Source organism: Cebus imitator, unplaced genomic scaffold (genome assembly GCF_001604975.1).
Source record: "Cebus imitator isolate Cc_AM_T3 unplaced genomic scaffold, Cebus_imitator-1.0 Scaffold42, whole genome shotgun sequence".
Taxonomy (NCBI): domain Eukaryota; kingdom Metazoa; phylum Chordata; class Mammalia; order Primates; family Cebidae; genus Cebus; species Cebus imitator.
The window spans coordinates 18,139,746-18,154,866 of record NW_016107357.1 but is presented as its reverse complement, the minus strand read 5'-3'; the positions used below and the strand labels follow the sequence as shown (position 1 = coordinate 18,154,866).

Sequence of the window (15,121 nt, the reverse complement as noted above, 5' to 3'; positions counted from 1 at the left end):
TAGGCAAAGATCACCCAACAAAGTGGTACCGAAATACTCATACTTCAACGATGAGTTCAACAGCCGATGGATCTGATAGATGCAGAGGAGAAAAAGTCTCCTGGGTTATATGGCTGGAATTTAGGGAAAAGAAATAATGTGTCATTTGGAAAAGTTTTATCAGCCTGGCATATAAAGATGAGATTGGACAAGGTCAGGGTGGTATGGTCGTAGAGTCAGCCTGGCATACAATAAAGAACATTATAAGGCCAGCTCGGCCAGTGCCCACCCAAGGTCTGGTCTGGAGCCCAGGTTAGGGGCCTCTTTTGCAAAGGGGCCAGGAGATCCTTAGAGCTGGATTAGGCTGATGGTGTCTAAACCTAACCTCATATCAGAGTCTCCTGGACCTGGCAACATTCTGGATTCCTGGTACTACCTACTGAATCAATCTCTGGAGGTAAAATCTTACAAACCATCACTTAAAAAAAAAAAAAAAAAAAAAAAAAAAAAAAAAAAAAAAAAAAAAAAAAAAAAAAAAAAAAAAAAAAAACTCTGGGGCCACTGCTGTAGTTTCTCAAAACTTAGTCCTTGAAACTGATAATAGTGAATCTGTGAGAAGAGGAAACTATTTTCACCATATACTCAGGCATACTGTTTGAATTTGTATTACCACAAATTTCTTATTTTTATTAAGAATTAGATTGCTTTTTTGTTTGTTTGGGACAGATTCTTGCTCTGTCTCCCAGGCTGGAGTACAATGGTGCATTCTCTGCTAACTGCAGCCTCTACCTCCTGGGTTCAAGTGATTCTCCTGTCTCAGCCTCCTGCATAGCTGGGATTATAGGCATGTGCCACCACGCCCAGCTAATTTTGTATTTTTAGTAGAGATGGGGTTTCACTGTGTTGGCCAGGCTGGTCTCAAACTCCTGACCTCAGGTGATCTGCCTGCCTTAGCCTCCCAAAGTGCTGGGATTATAGGCGTGAGCCACTGCACCCAGCCTGGATTGCTTTTCTCCAAATCTGTGTCTTCATATGTATTTAATTATGACTAAGGAAATCAATAAAGAGTGGTTAACACAGCTTCTTTTGCCTTTAGTTAGACCATCTTTCCCGTTGCCCATGTTTCCTGGACTTCACAAGTAGCTTTGTGCTTGGAAGCCCCCTCCGGGGATTTCTCGGCCTCAGTTTGGATAGTGTACCTGGCTCTGGACTGGTACTCCTCCATGTCAAGTTCTGGTCCCTTGGGTCCCCATTCCAATCCCCACAGTGAGCCAACTGTGGTGGGCTGTGCAGTTCCTAGTCCAGGTCTTGGAATGTCCTAGCTCTCCATCCTGCTCGTTTGGGGGAACTGTGTTTGACAGTGCTAGTGCTAAGATTATCCAGCAACTGACGGATGAACTGATCATCCATCAGTTCCACTTGGTGATTCCTGCTGACCAAGACTCTTGGTCTTGCACTTGGGAGTCTTTGGGACTTGGGTTATAATTTGGCTTCTCATATAGGCTTTTGTCTGGGAAGAGAATGTGCCAACTTGTTGCATTAACTCTTAATGAATATCATGTTGGTATTCTGATTCATACATCAGGCTTATGTAATACTGGTTAATGTGAGTCTGTCCCCAAAAGAATGATTCACTTGTATTTTCTAGACAGGTAATGTTGAAGACAGGACCACAGAATGAGGCTAAATTACCAAAGAAAATGTGTCCTCCTTTGCAGATCTCTTGACAGTCATCTAACCAGCCTTTCCTGGAGATTCCCTTCCTCACTGCTCACCTTCATTTTACATCAGCTTTATGCATTTTGATGAAGGGATTCTGGCAGAGATCAATAGTGGACTTACAGTCATGGTGACAAGAGAGTCTTGTGCATTAGGCTTAATAAATTACCAGGTTTAAAAAGAATGAAATGTACACTTCGCCTGTGGGATTTTGATACTGATTTTCTCAACCTCATCCTGTACTGCCTGGTCAACCCTAGACAATTAGACAGAGTAGGATTCGGTGTTGGAATAGGGGTATGTGGTGAACGATTAGCACACAGCTGTCAGGCTTTCAGCTACCAAATTATCCTGCTGCAGCTGAACACACTTTATCCACCTTTCTCTTCATAGAATCAGCCTAAACCTGATAATGAGAGCTGGAGGTGGAAAGAGGTTGGTACACTTCTTTCAGACAATCTGAGTAATGAGGAAGGAAGGTGCCTGGTCCTACAAAAATTGAGAAGAGGAAGTTGTGATTCCCGGGATATTATCTTCTGCGGCTTCCCTCCCTCATCCGTCTCCTAAACAGATTCATTCTGAGGTTGATCACAGTTTCTATTGGCTTTAGGGAACACCGAGGGTCAGCTGCTGGTGAAGATGCTAATGAGACCTTCATCTTGGCAAAAAAAAAAGGAGGGGGAAGAAATTTGGAGAGAATTAGAGAGATTATTTGTTGGGAAGGAAGAGTGAAATAAGTGACAATTAAGTGAGGTAATTTAGAACCTAAGCACGTTTACTTCCCTAGGAGTGTACTTTTGATCTTAATCACCTGGAAAGCCATTTTCCCCAAAATGCATAGGTCTTGACACCTTCCCTGCAGCCTCTGGTTCAGGGGGTCCCTCTCCGTCTGAGATAAACACCCTCCTATGATATGACAAGCCAGTCTCCCTGGCTATCTAGCTGCAGTCATCTTTTTACCCTGGACTTTAGATCATTTTTCACTTTCCCCTCCTACATTCTTATAGAGAAGGTTCAAATTCTATCAGGATACTGCTGGTTTAATTAGATTCTCAGGCTCAAAACATCATCATCTGAAAAAAAAAATAAATAAATAAATCCCTCTGTGACTTGAGTCTGTAACGCTGCAGCTATGGCGCCACCTACTGTAAGTCATGAAAAACAGGAGGGCGAGTTGTCTAGTTGAAAAACCTGAGATGTTCTCTCAGATCCGCAGAAACAACAAAGACAGTGGAAACTCGGGATGAAGCGAATAAAATGTGACATGAGTGAGGAGAATGTATCTCAAGAGAGAATATGGCCGTCGCCCTGTGAACAGGAAATGTTTAAGGGACTGTCATAAAGAAAGGATTATCTTTTGAGAACGAAAAGAAATTAAATCTTTCTGTTTCCTATTCCGTGCTGCTTTCTTGCTGGCAGGCTGGTTTTAATAAGCCTCTCCTTTGAAAGTGCACTACTGTAAGCGATCGGTTATATTTTAAATTTTGTTGGCTTTTTTAAGAAGGCCATACACAAGTCCTAGTAAGAAATGAAAAGTGTTTGGCTGACACTCCAATTGAAACATCAGTCTAGGTAATGTGGCCTCCATTCTTATGTGGGAATTGTTTTTGTTTTTGTGATGGAGTCTCGCTCTGTTGCCCAGGCTGGAGTATGCTGGTGCGATCTCAGCTCACTGCAACCTCTGCCACCCGGGTTCAAGCGATTCTCCTTCCTCAGCCTCCTGAGTGGCTGGGATTACAGGCACCTGCCACCGTGCCTGGCTAATTGTTGTATTTTTAGCAGAAATGGGGTTTCACCATCTTGGTCAGGCTGGTCTTGAACTCCTGACCTCTTGATCTACTCGCCTCGGCCTCCCAAAGTGCTGGGATTACAGGCATGAGCCACCGTACCCGGCCCCATGTGGGAGTTTTTAAGGACAATCACTGGGATAGAGCTTGCTCAATGCTGCGCAGGCTCCCGTCTGGATTGACTGATTGGCAACAGCACATCATTGTGAATGAGCTAGGGATGAAAAAGTCACTGGTGTCTTGGAACTGAGTTTTCTCTTGCAGGGAGGAAACGTCTAAGATATATACTCACCCCAGTCAAATTCAAGATGGTAAGTCTATTGTTATGTGTAGAGAGATAAAAACCTGCAACAGAGCTGGTCATAAATACTCTCACTCATGAAGACAGAAATCCCTCAAACTGAAGAAAATCTAGGCCCTAGTGAAGTCCATAATCAAAATATCAACAGGCCGTATTTCCTCACCGGTACGTGAGGCAAATTTCCCTGTCTTCTGTATTCATGCCCCATGAAATTGGGCAAAATCAACCAGGTGAAGGCTGTTGTGTTTCTAAGCAAAACTAACAAAAGTAATGGAAATGCATATTGAGAGTGAGGTTCAGAAGGCAGTCATCTAAGGATACTCTGATCACAACCTGAATGGAGTCAGCTATAACGACTGCATAATAAAAGGAGAGACCAGGATGTTGCCGGGGTGTCGCTACGGTATCAAAGGGGGAGCTCAGGTCATATTGTTCTTACTACCTGACACAGGTCACTGAACGTCACTATCTGAAATCATTCCGATTTTCAATTAATTTTTAGCAATTCAATGAGCATCCTACCCTTTAGGAATAAATGACCTAAGTAAACTTTCTGCCCTGAGGCTGGGAGATAGTGAGATTTATACATTTTGTCAGGTGTTGGTCCTAGAACTGAATTTCCTGGAAGTCACTATAGGCAGTGCGCCTGCTGTTGGGACCTTTAGCACCTCCCTTGTCCCTTGTAGCCTTTCCTGGCCTCCCACTGCCCTCCTGCCTTCAGGGTCGCAGTGTAGAGAGTCTCTGAATGTGGCTGATATTAAAGGCAGCGCATGGGAGAAGAGATGAAGAATCCTTGACACGTCCTCAGCCCTAGGTCTGGAATGAATGAATAGGTGTGGCAGGAGGAGATAAAGCGTTGCATGTTAGTGACTAATGGAGTGTCCTCACTAGTAATGGATCAGTATTACTGCACTGCATCCAGTTTTCTTAAAGTTGCTGTAAGTTAAAAAAAAAAAAAAAAAAAGCATAGCATTATAAATTTTTCTCTGTGGTGCGAGAAAAGCAGCAAAAGGAAGGATAGGAGATGGTTTTAAGAAGCGGGCAGGTGGGCCAAATCAGGGGTTGACAGGCCATCAGGGAAGAAGCTCGAGGCAAGGTGCATGAATTATTTGTCCAGCAATTAATCAGAGAAGAGTACCAAAGGTAAGGATTGCATCTCAGTCATGCCAACTTATGATGACAAAATGGATCTGAAGTATTAGGCACTCGATCTGTGTCCACATCAGTATCTTCCACTCTAGTATGATGTGACATTAAAAAGCAATTTTTATTTCCCTGTCTAGTAGCCATCTAAAGAAACTTCTCCACTGCAGTAGTTGAGTAGTGATGGTGAATTCACTATTTTTGTATACTGTAGTATGTTACATGCTCTGTATGCAATAGGAATACTGATCTACAAGGTTTCCCGAAACTTCTGGAATTTCTGGGGCATTTTTTTTTTTGGAAGCTCTTAGAAAAAAAAATGAGCTTTGCGGAAATTCTAGAAAGGTGCTTACCATGCAGGTTCCATGAGGGCGGGGACTGTACTTACTGAAGCCTCATCCTTAACAAGTGCCTGGTATAAAAATATCACTAAAATTAATAACATAAGCATTAATGAAATTACTGTCTGTGAGTTAGTATAACACAGAGTAATGGCTGAAGAGCGTAACCTCTTCCTGTGTGAATTACAACAAGTTACTCAGCCTCTTGATAGCTCAGTTTCCTCATCTGTAAAATGGGAATGATACCATGCCGAGTCCATCCTGCTGACTCTTGCTGAGCTACGGATGAACAGAGTACGCAAACACAGGAGCTTTTGCCTGTGAGCGCGGCTAGGGTACCACAAGGCTTAGCACAGCTGACAAGAAAGTGCAATATTGTCTTTGAATGTATTGGAAGTAGACATGCATTAACTGACATTATTGCACCTCAGTTCTCTTCTTTTTTTGGGCAAACGATAATATATCTAGGATATTTGTTTATGTTTGTTTTTTAGGGGAAAGAAACTGGAACTCAGTGTTACCTTGAAGCAATGGGATACTTTGTTTAAAAAGGCAAAGATACTAAGTTTAGTATGCAACTCAGAAACTTGGAATAGTTTTTTTAAAAACTGCCTCTGAGCAACCCATATAAAAAATCACAAAGTCTGTATGTTAGAGCTTACGCATTTGTTTTTATGAGAGATTTTAATAAACTTGATTATTTGCTTGTCCAAAAAAAATTAAAGAAAGTGCCGCCCCAATAAGCCAGAGGTGCTCACATTTATTTAGTAGAGATTTAATGACAAAGGCCTAGAGCAAACACCATTTGTGGGTAATTAACACTGTGGATCCCCCAAGTAGGAGGCAGTTCTGCACACGGATGATCCAAGGTTTGTTTCCAGAGAAATAGGTAAACTTATCTAGATCAATTCCTTTGCACTCCCTTGTCATCTGACCTTTGCCATTAGCTCAAGGTAAGAGGATTAGGCCACCTTCAGCCATAACCCTTTCCTGAAGCATTTGCAGAATCTCCCGGCCTTCCAAGAAGGTATGCATCTTTCCTATAATTTTTCCCACCACCCTGACCAATCTCCTACAATAGCAGTGCCAACCTACAGCAAAAAGTTATTGGGAGACTAATGAGTTAATATTTGTAAAGCTCTCGAGACAATACCTGGCATGATATAATTTATATCCAAGTGCTGTATAAGCAATTGATAAATAATCTACATTACAAGACTGTGCATTTGTAACTGGGATGGCATTTTCTTCCAGTGGAATAATTAACTATGAATGAACAACCATGAACATCAGAGTCCTTTCAACTCTGACACTCTGTGTCTTACAAATAGGTCACTAGCACACGGAAGTCACAAAGTCCTATGCGAAACACCTCAGAATGGCAGTAATGACAGGAAATACTGAAAATTATAAATGATTTTCACATGGACAATATGATTTGCTCTGCTGCCAACTATGTATGGACTGATGAGTTGAAAGCTTTTCCTCCCCTGCATTCTCCATCAAAAGCATCCCGTCTGTTCCAAGCTTTCAAAAATTAACGTTGACTATGAAAAGTGAATATTAATTTTTATGTCAACAAGCTATTAGGTAGCCGCAGTTTTAAAATAACCTGCAATTCATTTGAGAGTTCTTTATTCTCAAGTTTTTTTTTTTATTAAAAAGAAAGTTGGGAAGAGAACAAAATGCCTAATATTGAAAAGCTAAAGAATGACAATCTTGTCGTCTGAAGATCTCTAAATTAGTAAATAAAAGAATATTTGTTTAAAGGAGAGGAAGGACTGGCAACTCTATATTAATGATCATTTATGATAAAATTTTAAATACGGAAAAATGTCTTGACACAAATAAGAAACTGGGGCTATAAATAAAGGGTTCAAGAACAGGCAGTGGATCAAAATGTAACATGGGGTTTTAGCAGAGCTCCCCTCAGCCTCTGTCCTTTAATTCCCTCACGTCAGCTACCTGTATGTCCTGCTCTTTCCTCCCTGCTAGGAAACAGTCCCTGTATGTAGTTATACTAATTTGGAGAAGAACAGAAGGCAGATTATCTCTTTATTTATTTTTTGAGATGAAGTCTTGCTCTGTCGCCCGGGCAGTGCAGTGGCACAATCTCAGCTCAACACAACCTCAGCCGTGTTCAAGCAATTCTCTTGCCTCAGTCCCCCGAGCAGTTGAGATTACAGGCATCCGCCACTACTCCCAGATAATTTTTGTATTTTCAGTAGAGATGGAGTTTCATCATGTTGGTCAGGCTGGTCTCGAACTCCTGATCTTATAATCCTCTTGCCTCAACCTCCCAAAGTGCTGGGATTACAGGCCAGCAGATTATCTTTTATAACATGGTAAGGAGAAAACTGCTTTAGGCTTTTAAAAATAAAAAAAAATATGATAAAAAGAAATAGTATCAATAATTCAGACAGGACTAAAGTCTATAAAATGAAAAGCATACAATTTTCTTCTGTGATCTGTGGTCCTACCCCTTGAGGAAGCCTTGTTCACAGTGTCCGTGAATAAATCCCTCCAGAAAAATGTTATGCATATTCTAGCGTATCAAAAATATGAATTGTGTGTGTGTGTGTGTGTGTGTGTGTGTGTGTGTGTGTGTGTGTATATAATATCACACAATTAGGATCCTATCATAATACTGATCAGGATCTTTTTTTTTTTTAAGCTAAACATAATTAAAATGTAATTTGTATATCTCTCCTCAATTATGTAATTTGTATGTCTCTCCATATCTGTATATATGAATTTCTCTCATTTTTAAACAGATGCATACTTGTTATGGATTTATTATAATTGATTTAATCAGGACACTACTGATGATCATTTAGATTATTCCTAGCTTGTGAGGGCAGCTAATGTCCTTGAACATTTAGAGGCTTTAAGCCTCTGAATTAATTACTCTGGTAAATTACTAGCAGTGGAATTAATTGTCAAAGGATATATATACTTAAAAATTGGATAAGTATCACAAAACTTCTCTAAAATTGTTATAAATTCAAATTCCTAACCAGAGTCACGAAAGTGCTGATTTTCCCATCAGTTCACCAGCTATGAGTTTTAACAAATGTGAATACTTTGCAAACCTGATAGGGAAAAACTTGTTTTACAATTGTTTTAATTTGCATTTCTTTCTTTTCTTTTCTTTTCTTTTTTTTGAGATGTAGTCTTGCTCTGTCACCCAGGCTGGAGTGCAGTGGTGCAATCTCGGCTCACTGCAGCCTCCACCTCCCAGGTTCAAACAATTCTCTGATTCAGCCTCCCAAGCAGCTAGGATTACTGGCAGCAGGCCTAGCTAATTTTTTTGTATTTTTGTAGAGACGGGGGTTTCACCATCTTGGCCAGGCTGGTCTTGAACTCCTGACCTCATGATCCACCCGCCTCAGCCTCCCAAAGTGCTGGGATTACAGGCCTGAGCCATGGCACCTGGCCGTAATTTGCATTTCTTTCACTTTAACAGAGGCTACACATCTTTTCAAAATTACAAGCCCACTGAGTTAATTTTCCAGTGAATTGTCTCGTCATGTGATTTACTTGTTTTCCTTTTGGCTTGTTTCTTCATATTGGCATGATAAGGACTTGGTAGATTAAGGAGACTGGCCCTTTCTTATGGTGTTAAATGTATTTTTCCCAGTTTATCATTTGTCTTTAGGACTTTGTTTATAGCTACTCTTTTTTGAAATAGTGTTTATGCTTTTGTGGATCCTGGGTTTTATGTCATAGTCGGACACTTCTCCATGTAAAAATGAGTATTACTATTATTTAAGGCACCAAATTCTGTCTTGTTATTGTTCCTTCTTATTTCATTGAAATATGCTCAATTTAGAATTTATTTTTAATTAAAAAGCAAGGTTGGTATTCATTTTTATTTTCCCCCAAGCTGCTTGTCCATGGTACCAATGCCATTTATTAAATTACTTTTAATTTCATTACTTCAAAAGCCACCTATATCATCTTTTAACTTCCATGAGTATTTGTATCTGTTTCTGAACTATTCTGTCCCACTGATTTGTCATTCTTTAGTATAAAACTATCTTAATTATTAGTCTTTGTAATACTGGTCAATCTCTCTCATCACTCTTTTGGGCTATTTTTTTCTAGAGTAATTTATGTATCATTATGTCAGCTTCTGTACCTACATCTCCAACACAAATTATGTAGGTATTTTAGTAAGCAGCTTATTGAATGATACGCTCTTTCCAGCTAGTGATACATATTTTGTCTCATGTTACCCTTCCTGATCTGAGATCTCATGTATGATAACTTCTCATTTGTCAATGTTAGCGTCACAGCAATATGAAAGCTTTAACAGCTGCTGACTTTTGAAAACCAAGACCAAAAAACACATTTAAGCCAAGATACTCAATGTAAAATAAAAAACTAGTAGTTCTATGAAGAGATATATTTTTGAAATTTAGTAATTTCAGTTAAAGTCATTAAGGTGAATAAAAAAATGAAGGCTTCCAAATGTTCTCTGGGAAATAATTTTACCTGCTGTCTTGGGATATGTGAACAACAGGCTAAAGCGATGACATTACTCCTTCGAGCTCTAGCTGCATTACTCAACAATTCTACTAATAATTAGGCTGTGCATCACGTATGGAAAAGTGACAGTAAAGGTCCTTGACGTTCTGCTAAAAATGAAAACTGCCGACTCTAAAGAGCTATGCAACTTTCTATTGTTTAGACTATTTTCTGTTTTGCACTGTTAGAGAATAAATACGCAATTATTTAAATTGCAGAAGCAGGGGAATTTTTCATTCCTATGAGATCAAAGATTATGAACTTACTGTTAGCATATCGTCACATTTCATATCCGGCGTATCACCGTCTTCACTTTTATTGTAGAATTTTCGGAAGAAATTGAACGCCACCACAGTATATAGGTACACAACAACAGCTAATAAGCCAACAGTTAACACGAGCTGGAAAGCAATGTGACATGGAACAGTTGTTAGAAATAGAGGACATACGATTGACATATATGACATCTACGTGGGTGGGGAGTGCGCTAGCGAGAACCTCGCTGTGTTTACTAGAAGCTAATGAGATCCGTAACTTATTTCTCACCTTTCTTAGCCCCCTAGTGCAGACATTCATTTTCATATTCTCTTTATCAAGTTATCAGACTATCTTATGCAAAGTTTCACTACTTAATCAGCTACTGCAGAGTATAGATATTAAGTACTTTCTTCGTTTTATAAGGGCTATTTTTTTTTCTTTTTTTTTTGAGACGGAGTCTCACTCTTTCACCCAGGTGGGAGTGTAGTGGTGTGATCTTGACTCAATAGGTTCACACAATTCTGTGAGGACTATTTTCTATAAATAATTTACTTTCTTAATAAAACATATTTTGCTTTTGATATGACTGTAAATTATTTTTTTATTTTCAATCATATCCTAAAACTGAATAAAAATTTGTATTGCTCCTGAAATCTGGGGACACACAACCAGTAACAATGTATACTATAAATATTTTTTAAAAACTGAGAAATCTTGCTTTGTAAACAATGACCAAAGTGAAAAACACCACAGCTAATGACCAGCACTATTTTGAAAGCTATTTTTCTCAATCTGTAATTAAAGTCTCCGTTTGAAAGGTCTTTCAGCTCTAGGTAATCTGTTTTTAATTCCAAATTATACTTTAGTTTTTTAATAGATATATGTGTATGATAGAATTGTATTTTTGGTAGAATGTATATATGCTAAAAATGTGGCTTTTCACCAAGTTGGTGAAAATGTATTTCTGGTTGCATCACAGAAATTCTACCATGCTAACATACATTGTCTTTATGTGTACTTTGATTACAGGACATCCATATGGTCTTAACTATAAGCCTATGCTGATTAAGTCTTTACAAAATCACTTTATCTGGAGAAAATATGTTTTCTTAACAGAGGGTTTAATTCATTTCTATAAATGAAGTACGAGGCCACTGTAACTTTCTGTATATTTTACCTGTTAGGACTATGAAGCTCCACATATTTCTGCAAATGAAAATTTGAGGCCAGGCAGGGTGGCTCACGCCTGTAATCCCAGCACTTTGGGAGGCCGAGGCAGGCGAATCACCTAAGGTCAGGAGTTTGAGACCAGCCTGGCCAACACTGTGAAACACTGTCTCTACTAAAAATAGAAAAATTAGCTGGGTGTGGTGGCAGGCGCCTATAATCCTAGCTATATGGGAGGCTGAGGCAGGAGAATCACTTGAACCCAGGAGGTGGAGGTTGCTGTGAGCCGAGATTGCACCACTGCACTCCAGCCTGGGTGACAGCAAAACTCCATCATAAAACGAAAACGAAAACAATAAAAAAAGAATTTGACACCTCAAAATGAAATAAACCCCACAAATTCAGAAACTGAAAGCAGCGCCAGACCTTTTATGGAGAAACACACATTGATTTGGCATCACTAGTTCTTGACACATACTGGGAGCTCAAACACAACTTCTTAACTGACTGATGAATAAACAGACCTTTTGTCACTGGCCCCATGACTTGCCATGCACATCACAGTCATACTCAGAATCTAAAGTGACATACATAAGAATCATGAGCTGAAATTTAGAAAACTAATGATAGAAATAATGTGGACTTAACTGTGGACCCAGTTCAAGGCTTTTAGAGAGGCAATTACATTAAAATGTAAGGATTCTGTTAATCCAAAAAATGAACATGGAATGTGTTACCACCCAGTGGACACTTGAAAAATAGCAAATGAATTAATAAATGCATCCTTCTGTGATATGTTTCATGGTAATGGAAAGTTTTACCATTACAAATGGGTTCCATTAGAACCTAAGTGCATTATCTGGACCTAGACCAGTGTTCTTCCAAGTCAGCATGACCTTCTCAAATATGAAACATTATCCTTTTTGCTCAAGTTAAAAGAGTACATGAATATCCAGTTTAAAAATATTACATTAAAATGCAGCATCTCATATTTTACAATGAATACAATGAGTGCATCAGGATCCTGTAACATATTTTGGTTCCCCATAATAGCAAATGGAGCAAACACTACACTAGGAACAAAATAACAACTAAGTTTCTGAGTGTTTAATATGTGCCAGGGGTTAAGGCATGTACATTTGTTTTTATTTCATTTTCACAAAAATCTGGTAAAGTATGTACTTTTATTATTTTCTATTAATTTATCCAAAGTCAAGCCAAGACTTGAGGATAGCTCTAGGAGACCCTCCCTTCAAAAAAATCTTTCAAACTGGACATTTGAGGGATGATTTTATGTTTGTTTGATGTGTTGCTTTTTTATTTTCTGCAAGGGGGAAAAACAAGCTGTTACCTGTTTGCCATTGTGAGTTACCGAGGACAAGATGGTTCTTAATGTCTTGAATCCCATAGCAATGTCAAGAAGGTGAGCAGCAAAAAAAAAGTTGTTATAGTGTCCAAGAACAGACATCGTCATATACCAGGCTAGGTAGAGGAAGGACTATTGAGACAAAAGAGGGGGAAAACATGTCAGAACATAGAAGGCGTGACTATTGTTGTATGTTAAGCAAAATGAGCCAGGAACAGAAAGTTAAACTCTGCATGTTCTTACTCGCATGTCGAAGCTTCAACAGTTAAGCCCATGGAAGTAAGAAGTAGGAGAGAGGACACTAGAGACTGGGGAGAACAAGGAGGGGGAGGAATAGGGATACAAAGTGATAGGTAGGTAGGAAAATAAGTCCCAGGGTTCTATGCCACTGTAGGATGACTGCAGGTCACAATAATATATAGCTTCAAATAGCTAGAAGGAGGATATTAAATGTTCCCAACATAAAGAAATGATAAATGTTAAAGAAAATGCACATGCTAATTATCCTGATGCGATTACTATACTTTCTCTCTCTCTCTCTCTCTCTCTCTCTCTCTCTCTGTGTGTGTGTGTGTGTGTGTGTGTGTATATATATATATATATATATATTTTTTTTTTTTTTTTTTGAGACAGGGTCTTGCTCTATTGCCCAGGCTGGAATGCAGTGGTGCAATCTTGGCTCACTGCAACCTCCACCTCCCAGGTTCAAGCAGTTCTCTGACTCAGCCTCCCGTGTAGCTGGGACTACAGGCACATGCCACCACGCCCTGCTCATTTTTTTTTAATTTTTAGTAGAGACAGGGTTTCACCATCTTGGCCAGGCTAGTCTTGAACTCCTGACCTCGTGATCCACCCTCCTCAGTCCCCCAAAGTACTAGGATTACAGGCGTGAGCCACCACACCCGGCCTAATTTTTTTTTTTTTTAACAGATGAGGAGTTATCTATGTTGCTCAGGCTGGCCTTGAACTCCCAGCCTCTCCTCCACATACGCCAGGACAACTGGCCTGAGCCACTGCAGCCCCCACTTTATATATATCAAAACATCACTAGGTACCCCATGAATATGTACAATTATTTGTCAATTAGAAAAAATTAGAAAGCAACTCTGATTTCACTCTAATTACTCCAATTACTTCATCTTTGTACACTATCCATTTTTATAATTCTAGTTAGCTATATCAGTTTGTTCTTTGTATATTTCATTTATACTTAGTTCTGAAATGGTCAGTGTCATTCTCCTTGAAAACACTGTTTTAAAGTGTTTTAGGAACTGTAATTGTTCTTATTTATCCTCCGTTAGAGAAACATTTATTGACTTCTTACTTGGCAGCAAGCTTTCTCAACCCAGCGCTACTGATATTTTGGATCAGATAATCCTTTATTATGGGTGCTGTTCTGTGCATGGTAGGATGGCAAGCAGCATCAACTAGAGGCCAATAGCACCGACCCCACCTCTCCCCCGAGACATGATAACCAAAAATGTCTCCAGATATTCATTGCCAAATGTCACTTAGGAGACACAGCTGTTCCCCAGTACAGAAGAACCCTTGCTCTACAGCCAACCAAAGAACCAATCATTTCCCCCCCCCCTTTTCTTTGCTTTTCATTTATTCACTCACCAAATCGGTGTTTGCGGAGACCTACTCGTTATGAGATTACGTGAAGTGTTTTATTAACCAAGCATCTCACTTTACATAAGTCACATTAAGTCTAGGAGAAACCCAATTATGTGGTGTCACTGAAAGCTATAGTACAATTGGGACTGTTGTAGAAGTCTCCTGGATTATAATTAATGTGATTATTCACATAGGCTGGAAAATGAATGTACTTTTTGGGGAGGACCGTGACTGAGGCAGAACAAAAACACAGTGGCTGCTGTTCCTTATGGGACTGCAGTCTCTGCGGCATAAGGCCCGTTTTGCTAGTGGAGTCAGAAACTGCCCATTTGGGGAAGGGGTGGACACCCTCATTTTGACTGTACTGTGTCTTAATCTTTCACAAAGAACAGAAAGAGGAGGCTGAGCTAGTAAAGGGGTTTGAAGGACCACGTGGAACTGAAGCTAGAGGTCAAGTGGCAGAAAAGAAAATAGCATTTTTTTTAAAAGCACACTGAGATAAGAGTACGCAGTTTCCTTGGGAAGGAAAATTTTGCTTGAGTGGTGGGTTCCTGTTTTGCAAGATGAAGCTGGGGAAGTATGGCAGTGCTGGAGAGGCTTGAGGGCAAGTTAAAGGACACCTGTGTACCCCAAAGGAACTTGAGTGCCACTGCAGTATTACAAGGAGGATCATGGCTTGTGAAAATGACATTTTAGGACAATTTCTGGAGCATCTACAAAGTGCTGGTCAATGTTCAATATATTTGCACATATGGTCTCTTTTTTTTATTTTAGCAAGATCTCTGATGAATAGGCATGTTTAGCCCCAATTTACATATGAGGATGAGGAAGTGAGCTTGCTCCAGTTAAGCTATTGTCTAAAAACACTGTTAAGTGGCACAGCCATTAAATTAGAAGACTACTGGACACGCCC

General features: G+C 39.6%; 1 protein-coding gene across 1 annotated transcript in view; it reads right to left on the bottom strand.

Moving 5' to 3' along the window:
* RYR2 (ryanodine receptor 2) overlaps positions 1-15,121 on the bottom strand; it is a 787,527-nt gene that overhangs the window by 10,657 nt on the left and 761,749 nt on the right. Inside the window, exons 99-100 of the mRNA XM_037737814.1 lie at positions 12,577-12,723; positions 10,067-10,201 (exon numbers count right to left, since the gene is read on the bottom strand). Coding sequence (XP_037593742.1) covers positions 10,067-10,201; positions 12,577-12,723 — 282 coding nt within the window. The remainder of the gene's footprint in view (positions 1-10,066; positions 10,202-12,576; positions 12,724-15,121) is intronic.